Source organism: Salminus brasiliensis, chromosome 2 (genome assembly GCF_030463535.1).
Source record: "Salminus brasiliensis chromosome 2, fSalBra1.hap2, whole genome shotgun sequence".
NCBI lineage: Eukaryota > Metazoa > Chordata > Actinopteri > Characiformes > Bryconidae > Salminus > Salminus brasiliensis.
The window spans coordinates 1,313,569-1,331,670 of NC_132879.1; the positions used below are offsets into that span (position 1 = coordinate 1,313,569).

Here is an 18,102-nt window from a genome sequence, read left to right on the forward strand (position 1 = left end):
GTTTATTCTAATGTTATATAGAGTTAATTACAGGTAGACACTCTCACTGACCACTGACTTTATGTTTATTTGGGTTTATTCTAATGTTATATAGAGTTAATTACAGGTAGACACTCTCACTGACCACTGACTTTATGTTTATTTGGCTTTATTTTAATGTTATATAGAGTTAATTACAGGTAGACACAGTCTCACTGACCTTATGTTTATTAGAGTTTATTCTAATGTTATATAGAGTTAATTACAGGTAGACACTCTCACTGACCACTGACTTTATGTTTATTTGGGTTTATTCTAATGTTATATAGCGTTTTACAGGTAGACACTCTCACTGACCACTGACTTTATGTTTATTTGGGGTTATTCTAATGTTATATAGAGTTAATTACAGGTAGACGCTCTCACTGACCACTGACTTTATGTTTATTTGGGTTTATTCTAATGTTATATAGAGTTGTACAGTATGGTTGTATATCGCTATGCTTTGCTTTGCTCCTTTGTTTACAGTGTAACAGTGGTGCAGGTGGGGTATTTCACCTGGGGCAACCCTCCCTAGCGGCTTTACTGGCTGCTTATGGGATTTGATCCAGGACTCATAAGCAGCTATAATGGCTCATAGAACTGCTAGATTAACAAAACTATTGGGACACCTGCTCATTCATGATTTCCTCGGATATCAAGGCCATTTCTTGGACTCTGCTATCCATGGAAGAGACTTTCTACTAGATTTTGGAGCTGGAGCATAGCTGTGAGGATTTGATTGCTTTCAGCAACAAGAGTGTTAGTGAGGTCAGGATGTTGAATGATGATCACCACCCCACCTCATCCCATCCACAAGAGAGAGTCCTATTCTATTGGCAGTACTTCTTCCTCTACAGGGACTAGACAAGCTGTATGGGTGTGTGCATTTGCACATCTGTGTCAGCAGTGGATGCAGCTTAAAGTGAACTGAATGCATTTATTAGAAGGGGTGTCCACAAACATTTGGACATGTATTGTGTGTGCGGAACAGCTCAGGCCTGTTTCAGAACCCAAAATATTGAGTAAAGGAACCCATTAAATGACCAGTGCTTTTTATACGGTGGGAAAGTTTGGGGTCCATTCTCACGGCACCGGATTGAGGCCTGGGTTGCTACACAGAGAGCTACATGCTAACTTACAGCTCCTGCAACACTCCTGCTTCCTTCAGCTGCACCGCACACACACACACACACACACACACACACACACACACACACACACTCTCTCTACTGTGCCATAGTTCAGGCCTCGTGGTGAAATTAAAGGGCTGTGAGGGACGAGTGTGTTCAGAGACAAATCTCCAATATCCTGAAACTCTGCTGCTGCTCCTTTATTGCAGGAAGAGGAAGAGAAGAATGTTGATTTGAGGAAAGCACTTCCTGCCCAGCCGCATTCCAGTGTTCAGAACCAATCTCAGCAGAGATAGCCCTGACCTCCCCTCACCCTCACCCTCACCCAGCTCCACCTCAACCACACCACCACACCACCTACACTACACACCAAAACTCCACAAACACCACTGACTGTGCTTCAGCTTCTACTGTGAATTATTCAGTGTCTGCTATTCGTTATCGAATATTCAGATTCCCGTATGAATCATTCAGTATCCATTATGAATTATTCAGAATCCACTATGAATGGTTCATTATCCCCTTTGAATTTTTCAGTTGCTATAAACTGCTATAAATTAATCCGACTCCCATATTCATTATTCAGTAACTGTTATGATTTATTCATTGTCCACTATTATTTATTTAGTATCTACTACAAATTAGTCAGACTCTCATATTAATTATTTAGTCATTCATCTTCAATGAATTAAGTATCTACAATGCTCTTTTTTTCAAAGTCCACTATAAATTATTCCTCGTATGAATCATTCAGTTCCACAATTAATTTTTCAGACTCTCGTATTCATTGTTCAATATTGACTATGAATTATTCAGACTCCCATATGAATCACCCAGTATCCACTATGAATTATTCAGACTCCCGTATGAATCGCCCAGTATCCACTATGAATTATTCAGACTCCCGTATAAGTCATTTAGTATCCACTATGAATTATTGACTCCTGTATTAATTTAGTATCCACAATGAATTTTTCAGACTCCTGCATTAATTATTTAGTATCCACAATGAATTGTTCAGACTCCCGTATGAACCATTCAGTATCCACTATGAATTATTCAGTCTCCCATATAATTATTCAGTATCCACAATGAATTATTCAGACTCTCGTATGAATCATTCAGTATCCACTATGAACTTTTCAGACTCCCGTATGAATTATTCACTATGAATTATTAAGACTCCTGTATGAATTATTCACTATAAATTATTCAGACACCTGTATAATTATTCAGTATCCACTATGAATTATTCAGTGTCTACTACTAATGAATTTAATTATTCAGTAAATACTATGAATTTATTCAGTAACCACGAATGTATTATTCAGTGTGCACTGTGAATGGTTTAGTATCCACTATGAATTGCTCAGTCTCCGGTGCGTATCCACTACCACAGACCTAAGCACTGTGTACAGATGGAAGGTAGATGCTGGTGTTTCGCTCTTCACACAAATAAACCATCAGCAGGGCTTCACAGTTCAAACGTCCTTCAGCTCTTACTCTCCACATTCCCCCAAAACCGGCGGAATAAAACTAATCCAATCCATTTGCCTCCAAAAATATACCGAGAGGCATTTGTCCTCCTCAGACTGGGACTCTGTCCAGCCGAGCTTCCCCGTATTATCCTTGGTCAGGCCAGTGATTAGGCCGGCAGGAAGTGGAGGAATGCTTCCTTTATTAGACCAGAGCAAGAAGCACCACTGAAAAACACCTGGAGCTACCTCCACTCCACCCCCTCTCCACAAGGCATCACCGGACCTCATCAGGGGTGCTAGCATTAGCCACCTGGCTAATTTTCAGTTTTTTAGAAAAAAAGGGTCCTATATACTATGCTAAAATCGGTGAAATCTGTACTGAGACTCATTAAAGAGGCACGCCGTCATTTTTCCATTCAGGTGATTGGTTGAGGGCTCATAGTATAAAAAACAACAAAAAAAACCCACCATAATAAGCCTTTTAATTACTGCATAGACTGAATTACATTTTCAATAGACTAAATAATATCCTGCACTCTACAATAATGTGAAAGAAAGTCTTCATTTTTTTTGAGCACATTTGAACATCTGGAAATTTGATCTTGATGTGATCAGCACTGAGAGTTGGAGGTATTCTAACTAAACTTACACTCCTGAATAAACGTCTTTAATCATTTATAAAATAGAATTAATAGAAATGTTATTAACCCCCCCCCTGCCAGAATTCACTCTGAATTATTTACTGTATCAGAGGGAGCCTAAGGAAAAGTGAGAGAGCATCTGTCTAAAAACTAAAGCTGAAGTGTCCCACGGCTGAAAGATTTCTGCATGGAGGAGTGGGAAACACTTTCTCCCAGTTGACACCAGAGACTGCAGATCAGACCCAATACAGCTGACTAATGTTCAGTTGCTCCTGAAGGCCTTCATTATCTGGATCAGGTGTGTTAGATTCAGGGTGGAGCTAAACTCTGCAGGGTTGTAGATCTCCAGGACCAGGATTGAACATCCCTGATACAGATCATTACAGAAAACGACTGACTGAAGTTATTTCAGCCAAGAAGGGAAATACCAGCTATTCAGGCACAGGGTGTCCCAACTTCATGGAATACTTTTCGACCAGATCATAATCCAACATCCTGACCTCACTAACGCTCTTGTCGCTGAATACAATCAAATCCTCACAGCAATGCTCCTCCAGAATCTTATAGAAAGTCTTCTTCTCTGGACAGTAGAGACAGTTACTCCAACAGAAGCAGGATCAGCTCTTTTAAATACCCTTGATTTCGGAAGAAATACTGAATAAGCATGTGTCCCAATACTTTTGTCATTACAGTGTATTTAATTCAACTGTCTTTTTAAAAGAAAAAAACAAAACAAACAAACAAAAAAAACACCTCAGTGACTCGAAGAAGGGATTTTTACAATGTACAACTTTATTTTTAATGAACTCTCAGTGGTTGGTAGTCACAGCACAGCTTGCATGTAGGAAGCCACACATCTATTTTACAAGAGGATGGGAAATTTAAAAGGGGGAAAAATAATAATGGACATAAAACCAAAATAAAGAGAGAATTTAAAACCTAAACCGAAAAAAAACTGAAAAAAAGAGGAGACAGTCCAACAACAGCGACTTTATCTGCTTCCTCTCTCGACTACAGTATTTTTAAAAGGCCACTGAAATGCATAAAACTCGCTCTTCATCCAACAGCGGTGGCAAAAAAACAAAACAAAACAAAAAAAAGGTTGCTAAAAAAAAAAAAAAAAAAAAAAAAAAAAAAAAAAAGACAGACTCCTGGCATGGCATCATCGACAGTGCATGTAGACAACGTAAAAAGAAAACAACAAAAAGAAAAAAAACAAACAAAATAATAATAATAATAATAATAAAAAGAAAAGGACTGGGTTAGAGATACCTAGGCATATCCTCAGTGACGACACCTCGGCTAATGCTAACAGCAAAGAAAGGGGGGCACGGGAAAGGGGGGGGGGGGGGGGGGGGGCAAAAACCAACAGCACTCTTTCAAAGGTACGGAAACACAACGCGTGTGAAAAGTAGTGAATTATATTATTCTTATGTCACAATTACCGTGAATATCTCTTTAAAAGTTGAAAGAATGCGCTGAACACCTGCACGCCGCCCCCTGTCTGCGGGGAGGCTCTACTGTTTACTCCAGGTTCTTATATTTATTTATATTTTTCCGACTATAAAAGAAGAAGAAAACAGTTAAAACACACTTTTTTTTTTGTTTGTTTCTCGTCTCGTCCCGTCCTCCGGAGTTGGTAATATTTCAACAGTAACAGACAGAAAAGCATCAACGCATGCCATGTGCTTGTCTCAAACAATACATACAGGTATATACAGCTTCACTCAGTACCTGCTAAAAACAACAACGTGAGGAATATAAACCATCGACTACACTACAAACTCAAAGAGGAGGAGGAGGAGGAGGAGGACGGTAAGGAGGAGGAATGGGCGGGGTTGGGGTGGGGTGGGGTGGGGAGCGAGGAGGGCGAGCGATGGAGGAGGAAGTGAGCGTTCTCTACGTGTGACGTGACTGTTTTTTCTTTTAAAGCATTTATTAGGTAATAAAGACGCGTATTGCACATTCAGTGAAAGCTTAGGATTCCACCTGAAGAGTCAAAAAAAAGCCGGGGGTCCCTCAGGGGTCTCCTTTTGAGAGAAGGTTGGGGGGCGGGGGGTCTCCCTCGGACCAGAACACACAGAGAGGGAGGGAGATCGGTGTGTGTGTATCTCCGTGCGAGTGTGAGAGTGTGTGTGTGCACAGGAGAAGTGGGAGAAGTGGGAAAGTGTGTGCAAGCCAACACTGACGGATGCTGGGAAGCCCGCTGCTGGAAAGCAGTGCCACCGACTCTGGAAAAGGGGGCGGGGCTTCGAGCACAAAAAGAGAAATAGCGTGAGAGAGAGAGAGAGAGAGAGAGAGAGAGAGAGAGAGAGAGAGATATAGAGAGAGAGTTGCATCACGATTCTATGCAGAAATAAACAAGAAATTGCAAAATTCATAATATTAATAATAATAATAATAATAATAATAAGAGAAAAAAAAGGAGCTCGTGGCACAAATGCTAAAATCAGGTGGAGAATAGATCGATGCTCTTCTGTGACGCCCGAGTGTTTGTTTGTTTGTGTTTGTTGTTGTTTATGTACAGCTAAGGCTTTACTGGTTAAATAGTTCTGGAGGCTTTCTTTCTTTCCATTCGTCTGTCTGTCCGTCCGTGCCGTCTGTGTCTCTCTTCCTGTCTCTTAGTGGTGTAAATGTAAACTGTGTGCACTGAAGAGCGGGTGGGGTGATGGAGCGTGGATGGAGGGAAGAAACAAGGATAGAAGAAAGAGAGAGAAGAGAGAGAGAGAGAGAGAGAGAGAGAGAGAGAGAGAGAGAGAGAGAGAGAGAGAGAGGGGGGTACAGTGACCAGGGAGGAGGAGCCATCTTGTCGCTGATGTCTGTTGTAATTAATATTCTAGTGGAGGGGGATGGGATGCAATATCAGACGTTGCCACTGTGTGGAAGGGGGGCGCTGTTCTATTTGGAAAGCTTGCTAATGACTCGAATCAAAGCGCCGTTCTCGTCCTTCAGTCTCTGGTTGTCGGCTTTCAAGTCTGGTAGCGTCTGAAAGATAAAAGAGAGAGAGAGAGAGAATTTAGATGTTAAATAAATAATGCATTAATATGAAGTTAAATAATAATTAAACTGACTCCGATTCTGGGAGCATGGCAGTCAAACTCAGCTGCAGGTATGAACACACTTCATGCAGAGTTGGCTGAGGGGGCAGATCTCGGACCTCTATCCGAGTCGGTTCGGATTGGTTAGGACGGGACGTGGTTCACGGTGAAGTTGCAAATTTCAGCACAAATGAAATCTGGGTTGATTTTGGAGCAGCTCAGAATTCTGGACAGTAAAACCACTAAAACTGAACACACTGGAAATAACTCTGGAGGAACGGGATAACGATCAACAAGGCAGATTAATATACAAAATACCAACCTTAAAATGAATTAAAACATGTTTTTAATTTATTATCAAACTACGAAATAGCGGGATGTGTCAAAATACAATACACATACAATATTAATTATTTTAATATATATTAGCAATACAGATCACATTACATAATTTGAATATATAATGTATTCATCATTATACTGTAATTAAAAGTGATTTTTAGTCATGAAACATTTAACAGTCTTGATTTGTACCTGGGCAATAAGAGTTTGTAAAGATTTTTTAAATGAATTTAAAAAATAATAGTAATAATAATAATGATAAGCACCTTAATGGTCATTTGCATGTATTGCAATACAGTATTTTACAGATAAAACGCTCACTGTTGTTACTACACTAGCTTAATACATCTATGAAACAATAAATGTCCCAACAGTTTAGTCTGTACAGAGTAATTTACATATTAAATTATTTTATTAATCGTTAATTGTATTCTAAATTTATTTTTACATTTTTATGGTTTTAGTTTTGGAGGATTTATGCTCAGTTATTTATGTGTCGTCTGAACAGGGGTGCACAAACTTTTGCATAAGACTGTATAAACATTCCACAATCAATGCAGCTGAATTTAGTACAGGCATTTTCACACCCTGGTCCCAGCACACCTTACCCCCCCCCCCCCCCCCACCAACCCCCCCTTCAACTCCAGCCTGAACCTCAAACCTGATCAGCTCACTGCAGGTCAGTCCAAAACGCCAGCCATGCAAATCACAGTGCTGCTGCAGTACTCACACTCTCACACACTCACACACACACACACACACACACACACACACACCAAGTCCTTGACCATCAGAGCAGACAGTCTAGAACAGTGAGGCAGGTCAGCAAGAAGCCCACCCCCATAAACCAGCTGATTAGTAGAAATGGCAGATAGTTGGACTCTACTTGTTTACACTGCCAGCTTTGTCTCACTCGCCTGAAATGAACCTGTAACCAATGTAACCATAGCAACCACCATTTTGACGGCTAAGCAACTTGCCGTAATCACCAAGTCGTTGCAAACTGATGCACATCAGATCCAAAAGTCAGGTGGTGTTTCCGAACGTTGGCTCCAACATTGAGAGATCATCGGTTCGACCTCCAGTGATGCCACAGCCATCTGTAAGTGGCCGGGAGTCCTTGCTGACACAGGTGTTCACTGATAACCTGTAGAACCTCTGCAGAAAAGCACTGAACTGAACCGCGCTCCGGAGCAGCCGTGAACACATGAGATCACCTAGGGTCACCATGCCCAATGAGTGAAGGCCTGAGCGTGGGCTAAAGGGGTATAAAGCCCCCCAGCATTTATTTTGGAGTGATTATGGAGCTTCATTCAGTACCTTCGAGATGAGCTAAAGGGGTAGAACTGATCCAACATCCAACATAAGTACCTGATGCTTTCACTTATGTGGCTGAGTGCAATCAAACTCTCCTCAAAACAACGTTCCAACATGTAGTGTTAAGGCGTCTGAGAAGAGTAGAGGCTGTTACTGCAGTAAACTGGTGGGAAATTTTAAGCCAATACCCTCAATTTCAGGAGAAACACTAGAGGAGCAGGTGTCCACATACTTTTGGACATCCCATTTAGCCTGCAGTGCTGTAATACAGAAGGGGAATGTAGTGGCCAGCATTAAGGGCATTAAGCAGCTTATTTAACCTTTACAAGCTTTTTTTTTGTACCTGTCATAATAGAAATACCAGTGTTCCCAATTACAGGCCAGTGCTGTAATCACACCGCAGCCTGCCAGCTCGGCCCCGCGGGGAGCGTTAGGGAGATATTGTAGACTGGAAAAATCAATAAAACGCTTCATAAAAGCGAACACACGCTCCGAACCGCAGCCAGAGAGCGCGGAGGCGCCCAGAAAGAGAGGGGTGGCGGCTACGCAAAGCTACACGGACCAGAAACAGGACAGGGTCGCATTAAATACGACAGTTACATACACTGTACGTCCAAAAGTTTGTGGACACCCCTTGTAAACCATGTATCCAGATAGTTTAAGTTGCACATACTGCTGACACAGATGTGCAAATGCACACACAGCTTGTCTAGTCCCTGTAGAGAAGTACTGCCAATAGATTAGGACTCTGGAGGCGTGGGCTAGAGGGGTGTATATAAAGCCCCCCAGCATTGAGCTGTGGAGCAGTGGAAGAACTGTGCTCTCTGGAATGATGGTGGAGGAGTTCCATCCAGTACTTTTGGATGGGATGAGTTGGGAATGATGAGATGGGGTGGTGATCATCAATCCATCATCCTGACCTCACTAACGCTCTTGTCGTTGAATGCAATCAAATCCTCACAGCAATGCTCCAGCTCCAGAATCTAGCAGAAAGCTCTACTTCTTCTCTGGACAGTAGAGGCCGTGTTTTTAACTATCGCTTTAATGATACTGCTAAAAAAACAAAACAACTGCTAACACCAAACGAAAGGATGCTGAAACTCTGCGCTCGCCAGTTTCCGTATCAAACATCGCTGAAGCCATGCAGAGAGGTTTCGCCTCAGGCAGGACAGACACAGCAGAACCAGAACAAGATCCAAAAACAAAAAGAGCTTCTTCAAAGTCCAGAAGTTCAGACCAAACCCTCCAAAAGTCACCAAAATGCTGGCCAGGCAGGTCATGCAGAAAGCCAGTCCGGTCCAGACGGAGCTGCACTCCACAGCAAATCACCAGAGACGGACACTGAGACGGGACAGTCAGCACAAACCCAGACAGACAGCAGAGAGCATTACTCACAAACACCTGACCTGAGACCAGCCCTGCTCATTAACTGCCCAACTGGACTGACCGGAATGTAGAAACACTGTATACACTATACACACTATACACACACACCATACCGATGTTCAAAAGTTTGGAATCACTTATTTAGGGTCATACAGTCATGGTTCTATATCTACACTATAATAGAACACTGATATTAAAATAATACATTAAACACGCAGATGAATTAACAGAACAAAAAGAACCTGAATGATTAATTTACTGTACTGATCACTTCTGCAACAAAAGGCATTCTGGATATTTTAGATTATTATTATTTATGAATTCTTTATTCATTTACATAAATAAAATAAAATGATTCCAAACTTATTTCCTAAAGCCCATACAGTAAATATACTCTACATACAGTAAATATTCTATATTCAGTAAATATACTCTACATACAGTAAATATTCAATATACAGTTAATATACTCTACATTCTATTTATACTAAATATATTCTATATACAGTACATATACTCTATATTCAGTAAATATACTCTACATACAGTAAATTCTATATTGTACATACAGTAAATTCTATATACAGTAAATATACGCTATTCTATACAGTAAATATACTCATTCTATATATACATTCTATTTATAGTAAATACTCTATATTCTATACAGTAAATATACTCATTCTATATATACACATTCTATTTATAGTAAATACTCTATATTCTATACAGTAAATATACACTATATATGTTAAATGTATTCTATATACAGTAAATATATTCTATGTACAGTAAATATACTCTACAGTAAATACAGTAAATCTAAATATACTCTATATACAGTAAATCTAAATATACCCTATATACAGTAGTATGGGATATATAGTGTATACATGCAGGGTCTGGCTCTGCTCTGGATGGAGGTGTTGGTCAGTAATAACTGAACTGTAAAGAAAAAGCGCCCCCTTCAACAAATGCAGGGGATTTCAGAGGGGTGGGGGCTGGGCGGGGTCACAGTAGGCGGGGGCTGGCACCTGCCTGTGGGTGAGGACGGGGCTGAGGGGGTGCATGTGTGTGCTGCGGGGGGTTAGAGGTCAACGAAGGGTGTCTGGTCGCATCTCTGAGTGAGAGAGAGGCTGTAGAGCGCTCGGGCCAGAGCCCGGTTCTCCGCCTGCAAGCGCTCATTATAACCCCGCAGAGAGCGCACCTGCTTTACCTCAGGCAGGGTCTACAGAGGGGGGGAGAGAGAGAGAGAGAGAGGATGGAGAAAAAGAGAGAGAGAGAGAGAGATGATGTACCAAGAGAGGGAGAGGGAGAGAGAGCGAGAGAGAGAGAGGCAAAAGGAAAGGAAGAGAGAAAAGAAGAGGGGGGGGGGCAGTAAGTGGGAAGGGGGTGGATGAGGCTCAGACAGAAGAGTGAAGTGAGAGAGAGGATGGAGGGATGGAGAGCAGATAGACAGTGAGAAGAAGTAGTGAGAGATACGCTGAGAAACACAAACACTGAGAGGAGAGTGACGACTGATCTGGAACACATCACTCTAGAGCACCACACACACACACACACACACACACACACACACACACACACACATATATACACACACACATATATACACACACACACACACACACACACACACACATACACACACATACACACACATACACACACACACACACACAGACAAAGACACACACACACACACACATATATACACACACACACAACTGACTGTACAAAACCTGTAACCTCGGCCTATATAAGTAAACCTACACTAACCCATGTATAAAATTATACATCTACCTTTTATAATACATTTTAATTGTAAACATTTTAGATTTATATAATTTATATATTAAAATGTTTTTTAAACTCAATTTTATTATACACTTACAAAGTTAAAAGTATATAGCAAAAAAAAAAATATATATATATACACATTTTATAATTAGCTATTTTCACTGCTGTGTTCTGGCAGAGCGCCCTCTGGCTGCCTCTAGGCTGCAGCGGTGAGGAGCGTTCTTAGAAGGTAACAGAAGAGTTCAGAATGATGTGGAACATGAGAACTTCACACCTGTGGTTCTAGAGCTCTGCATGTTCTGCTGTCTAGACCATGCGTGGAAACACACTCCCACTCTGAGTTTAACAAACCGGAGAAGAGCAGAACTCCTATCTCTGCTTTTAAAGCGGGAAATACAAGGAAAGGGAACGCATGAGCCCTTTAATCTCACGCCCCACCCACACGCATCAGGACGACTTTTTAAAAAGAATTTTTTGGTGTAGTAGACGACGATGACGGGTCACAACAGAATTCAGCTGTATGTCTGCATTGCCTGATCAAGTCACAGTGCCGCAACTAGGCTGCCCTATTTCGAAGACCCCTTCATAAAAGGGCAGAGAAGCACGTCGTCCTTCTGGAAGGCAAACGTACAGCCAACATACCCCAAACATGCAGCTGCAGCTGTGAAGGTTGCCCGGTAATGCAACAGTGAGGGCAGGAACTGCCTAAATGCTACGAAGGCTACACGTTTGTAGAGCGCGTCCTCACAGAGGGACTGCCAGCTTTTATTTTCTGGCAGGAGCTGAATTCTGGATCTGAGAGAGGCGTCCAATATTTCGTCTGTGTTAGAGAGAGAGAAAAATAAAAACAAACATCCACGCCGTCTTTCGTCCAGGCTCTCCTGCTGTGTATCCTCACCAAGATCTACCACACTCCTCCTAACCCCTTTGATTTTCCCTCCTTTCCATGTTTTGAGATGCCCTGATCCTACTGCTCCGCCCCGGCGCTGCCCGACCCAGCTCTCCACTGCCCTGCTGCGAGGCTGTCCTGCTCTGGATCCTCAAATTGATGCATTAACTCCACTCTAGACACGGTATAGCTGTGCATGTGACCGTTTAACCTGCATGGACTTGCACACCAATACTGAGCCGGTGCCCTACCCTCACCACCTGCTCTCACATCAGCCACAGCTCTCCATCATCCATTACTGACCAGATGAGGATGTGTTCCTCTTATAAATCTTGGCTCCCCTCAGTGTGAGGGTCTCCCTAGACTTGCTCAAAGGAGGCTCAGACCCAGATCTCTGTAAAGCTGTTTTGTAAAAAATGTTGCACGGGTCGCTCGCGGCGTGGCATTTAATGTCCAATTACGTGAAGCCTTATCGCCCCCTACTGGGCTGGAGAGCGTTTAGAGCTGTAGTGGCGCTCTCATGTGCAAAGAGAGATTTTCAGAAGGTCTGCTGGTGTGCAAAACAGTACACCGTCCCAAAAATATCTAAATCGTCGTACACTTCCATCCTAAACACACACACACACACACACACACACACACACACACACACACACACACACACACACAGTATTTCACACACTCACTCCCTGCCCGAATCAGCACCCAAACCAGAAAAATCATTCAGTTCCTGTTATTTCATGGAGGGAATAAATAAATAAATAAATAAATAAATAAACAAACAAACAAAGCATATTACAACAGACATCGTGTAGTCATGGAAACAACATCCAAGTGATTCACATTATTAATCAGTGTCTCTTGGTTTATTACACACTTGTCCTTTAATGTGTGTGTGTGGGGGGGGGGGGGGTAACGTACCTTAAGCTCCTCCTCCATCTCAGATATCTTCCTTTCTAGAGCTCTTCTTTCCTACAGAGACACACACACACAAAGTTAGAGAGAAGGCTGTTCACTTCACACACTCACACACTACAAAGAATGGGTGAAGTGAAGAACACAACACAAGCCGGCTCGTGGGAAAAGGTCAAAGCTGGAACTGAAGAAGTGCTTTAAGCAGAGCCTAAAACCAATCAATCAATCAAACAACCCATCAAACACACACTGGTGGTGAGACGGACCTGTTGGATGGCTAACGGGACTCTGAGTGGGGTGAAGGAGGTTTGGGGTTGAAGTGATAGTGTAGTGTCCTAGTTGGCAGAGTGAACCCATTACGGGGGGGGCTGAATGAACCCTTAGGAACGCCACGAGCGCTCCAGGGGAAATCTCATGTTGGAGAACAAAAGCTTATTCAGCAAAATCTGGAGCGCTTAGGTAACGCAGGGAATGAGGAATACCACAGAACGGACGTGCAGGGAGGAGGCGTGGGTTAAGGGGATCACTGCTCAGGGCATTTTGATTATCTGATTAAATATGTTTATTATTAATGTTTATTATTAACACTGAACCTACTTCACATATACACAGTCATATCAGAACATTATGACCACCCCTGGTTTGGAATACATTCGGCCCAGGATGTCACAGACGCCACACTGCAGGGTTTGCTGCACACCGGTCAGTTGTAGCAGAGGGCCAGATGTCCAAAAGGGCATGATGAGGGTTCCTGACGAAGGGTGGGGGCATCTCAACGCTACACTGTGGAGCAGTGAAGCAGAACTTCTATAATGAACAACTTCCATCATACTAATCCAGCCACGGCGTGGTGCAAGTGTCATCCAAGCCAAGGGTGGTTTTTTCCAACTATTAGGTAGGTGGTCATAATGTTCTGATTGTTTATATTCAGCCCTATCAGAATCGAAACGTTCTCAAAATCCTGGTTATAAAACACTGTTATAAAAATTAAATTAGCTTCCTAGCTACTGCCATCTACAGGTAATAAGGAGCAGGGCTGTCTAAATAAAACCTAAAATTTAAAGATCTGAAATCAGAAGAGCTCCAAAATAGACAGATCTGAGCTCTGTGTGAGGGTTTACTCTCAAAGCCTTGGATTTCAGCTGCGTCCAAATACTTATCTTTATTTTCTGTTGAATTTCCTTGGTTGTGCCTGATCTGTATCTCGCAGAGCTGATAAGTAAGTAGATCCAAATGAGCCACAGATCAGATAAAGAAAAGCAATGCTCACTGAACTTCTCCCGACGCTTTTCCAGAATAAAGAAGCGTTTGAAAAGCTTGCCTGGTTGTATTTTCATGGTGTTTACTTGCGTCGTGTTTGGTGTTTAACTCTGCCAATAATTAATAAAACCTCACAGCCAACAGTTAGTGTTAGATAAACGATGCTATCTACGCTTTTGGTGCATACTAGCTTCTGTTATTTTAAAGGAAGGGGACAGAGGTCTGATGATTCAGCAGATTTAACTCCTCTAAAAACAGCAGTCATGCAAATGTAATGAGATGCTGAGAGGAAGCACATGCACAACCTCACTTCACCTAAACAAAGGAAATAGCTTACATCACTCACACACACACACAGACACACACTGACTACTGCTGGACCGAAAGGTGACCACACGTTGCATTAAAAACAAACACACACACACACAGGTGACGAGAGGGCTTTCGTGATTGGCTAATGGGGTTGGTCCCACCCCTTTGGCTGTGACAGGCATGTGAATCAGCCAACAGCAGAACCGTACAACTCTATAAGCTCTGTTAAGACTTTACCCATAGCACCCAGCCTGTACTGAGCCCTGCCAGCAACCTTCAGACATAAACCAGTGGGCAGGAGTTATGGGCTGGCCAGTCAGTGGACATGTACAGGACACAGTGCAGTACCTTCATCTACATCAATGCGCTTAATGCTCTGCTGCTGAGCTGCACAGATCACCATGAAGCCCAGAAAACACCAACCCGGCGCTTCTCCATCACACCCGCCCCACGCTCCTCCACTAAACCTGCCGGCGCCCTTCTACCTTCCACCCGACCCGCCGGCGCCCTTCTACCTTCCACCCGACCCGCCGGCGCCCTTCTACCTTCCACCCGACCCGCCGGCGCCCTTCTACCTTCCACCCGACCCGCCGGCGCCCTTCTACTTTCCACCCGACCCGCCGGCGCCCTTCTATCTTCCACCCGACCCGCCGGCGCCCTTCTACCTTCCACCCGACCCCACTGGCCCTCTTCTACCTTCCACCCGACCCCACTGGCCCTCTTCTACCTTCCACCCAACCCCACTGGCCCTCTTCTACCTTCCACCCGACCCCACTGGCCCTCTTCCACCTTCCACCCGACCCCACCGGCGTCCTTCTACCTTCCACCCAACCCAATGCCCATCTTCTACCCAACCCGCTGGCGCCCTTTTACATTCTACCCAACCCGCTGGCGCCCGTCTACCTTCTACTCAACCCGCCACCATCCTTCCATCCTTCGCCGGCGCTCTTCACGATCACTGTCTGCTAAAACATCATCATTCTCATTTAAGCACCAGCGTTTTCCACCAAACACCAACATTCTCCACCCAATCATCCTCCACTAAACACCATCACACATCTTTCTCCTACATGCATACTTCATTCTCCACCAAACGCTGGGTTGGTGATGCTCTGGGCTTAAGCTTCCAGCACTGCTACAGCACACCATCAGGTAAGTGCAGAAGCAGAATTAACATACGAACAGCAGTTCCAGGTTCCTGTGGTTCCTCAGCAGAGATAAGACGCATTGATCAGAAACAGCACTGGGGCATTGATTAATGATCCATGTCTTTTTATGGACATTACGCCCCATCACGATGAAGTACAATACATTACCCACAAACCCAGGCTTCAGCACATGATACTGTACATACAATTATAATTACTGCAGGTCTGAACAACCTTCAGTTAAATTAACGACAGTTCAGACATAAACAGACTCATTCAGAGTGGGGGTTTGGTGGTGTGGAGCGCTCGGTTCTAGATAACCTTCCCCAGTCAGAGGTGGAGTTCTACAGTGGAGGTGAAGGGAAGCAGACGTCTGAAGCTCTAATAAAAGCTCCTCACAGAAAGTTCTTCACCTAATGGTGATGAAGACGCTGCCTGATGCCTGAGACACTGTTCTACCAGAGTTCTGAGAAGAGCTCGGCTCTAGAACCTGCTTTTAGAACCATATCATTAAAATGGTGGAGGGATACATACTGCCTTTAGGGTGTAGTGCAGCTACAGAAAGTAGTCCCTAAAGAAAACTGGATTATTATTATTAGATTCTCCACTATTTTATCATCATCATCATCATCATCATTCCATATAAAACTCAGAAGACTCGTGTTGTAGCTGCACTGGTGGGTTTGGATAAGAAATAAATTATGGGCTGTATCTGTGTTGTAGTCATGGAGACAGGCGTCTGCTTTCATTCACCTCCACTGTACAGAGATCAGAGAGGGTCAGTTTCCCTACAGTGAAGCTCAGTTTCACACCAGACCACCACTCTGAATGAGCTGCACTCAATTACGCAGGACTAGTGAAAATGTTTGAGGGTGTAATGAACATCTTTACCCTTTTCTCCATCTCCAGCTGTGACCTCTCAGCAAAGCGCTCCTGTCTCTGCAACACAAACAAACACACGCACAATCAGCGGATTCCAAACCAGGGCTTCTACAAACCGGCGCCTGAATGAACGGCAGCAGAGCGCGGCCTTACGTTAGAAGCATGAGGATCTCAGCAGCTTGTAAACATGGACCCGGCTGTAAATGCCTTCACTGTGCAGAGCTTTGAAGTTGATCACAACTATATTTTATACGTTTAATAAGTAGATTTACATGAATAACCTCCAGCGTGTTGGTCTAATAGAGCAGGCACAGAAACAGACTGAGGACTATGAGGGAAAACAGGGGGGTCTACTCGTCTCAGCAGACTCCAATTCCCACAATGCCTCTGTTAAGGTCAGGCTTTTACAGGAACTGAAGTTTCTTGGACTTTCTGAATGGGTCCCCAAACACACACATTCTTAAACACATTTAAAAAGAATAATATTTATTATTTCAGTTTAACATTTTAACACTAAAGACCTGCACAATATATCGTTTTAGTATCATTATCACAATGTGCACATGCGCAACAGTCACATCACAGGATATGCAATATTAAAATCTACGGCAAATTGAATTTTTCAACTTTTTCGCAGCTAGAAGAGGAAAATTTACACTTAAAAAAAATTAATATATGGCATATTTCCCTGAGGCATAAATGAACTTTATTATACTGCAATATCGGATACACAGATTATTGTTTTTTATATCATACAGTGTTAATCTCAGACTTCTCGTGAAATGTGGTGAAAAACCCTGGATTTAATATCACAATATATACTGCAGAAAATAAATTTTTGCAATGTCCGCCTTTTTCCAGCCCTGCAGGATGTGGGTTCTTCCATTTAGTAGCACTGAATATTTTTTAGTAGTTACTAAATAAATAAAACGAAACCTAGGGTCTAATGGGTTAACTAGCACCATGTTCTGTACTGCAGTTCTAAACGTATCCAGTAGGGGCAGCGGAATAATAAGTTAGTGCAGAGCAGGGATTGTGCAAATGGACTGAAATCAGGCGTGAACGCACACCCAGCTTGATGGTTTCTGGGATAACGACCACCTTATACATACATATCAGGGAACGTTCACCGGCCCTATTGGTAACCAGCCTCTCCTCACTCATCCTGCACGGGTGATTTCTTATAGTCTGATTATTAAAGAGCTCCACACTGGTGATTGGACCGGTCGTCTCACCTCGGCAATGTGAGCACATGGGAATGAGGCCATGTATATGGGGCCTACAGCTGAGGGGTGGGGACTGTTCCGAGCACACCGAGTTGGGGGCTTACCTGGGTGGCCTTCTCCAGCTGTAGCTTCAGATCCGCCAGCTCCAGATCTGTGTCGCGTAACTGAGCCTTCAGCTTCTCGTTTTCAGCTAGGACCTGTTCATAAAGCTACAGACACACACAGACACACACAGACACACACAGACCAATTACACCCTTAATAAAAGTCCTGTTTTGGATTCTGTTGAATGATAAATTATACACTATATGGACAAA

The 18,102-nt window shown here is 43.1% G+C and overlaps 1 protein-coding gene across 5 annotated transcripts in view; it reads right to left on the reverse strand.

Annotated features, from left to right (window-relative positions):
- Positions 1-4,041: 4,041 nt before the first annotated feature.
- The window catches only part of ppp1r12a (protein phosphatase 1, regulatory subunit 12A), an 87,406-nt gene continuing 73,345 nt past the window's right edge, over positions 4,042-18,102 (reverse strand). For 3 of the 5 annotated variants that reach the window (XM_072674088.1, XM_072674087.1, XM_072674086.1), the window contains 4 exons: positions 17,890-17,994; positions 16,569-16,616; positions 12,964-13,014; positions 4,042-6,255 (listed from right to left, as the gene is read on the reverse strand). In XM_072674088.1, coding sequence (XP_072530189.1) covers positions 6,169-6,255; positions 12,964-13,014; positions 16,569-16,616; positions 17,890-17,994 — 291 coding nt within the window. In that variant the 3' untranslated portion in view covers positions 4,042-6,168. Of the gene's footprint in view, positions 6,256-6,341; positions 6,535-10,075; positions 10,582-12,963; positions 13,015-16,568; positions 16,617-17,889; positions 17,995-18,102 lie in introns of those variants that run through there. The other 2 variants (XR_011979065.1, XM_072674089.1) reach the window with 2 other exon arrangements.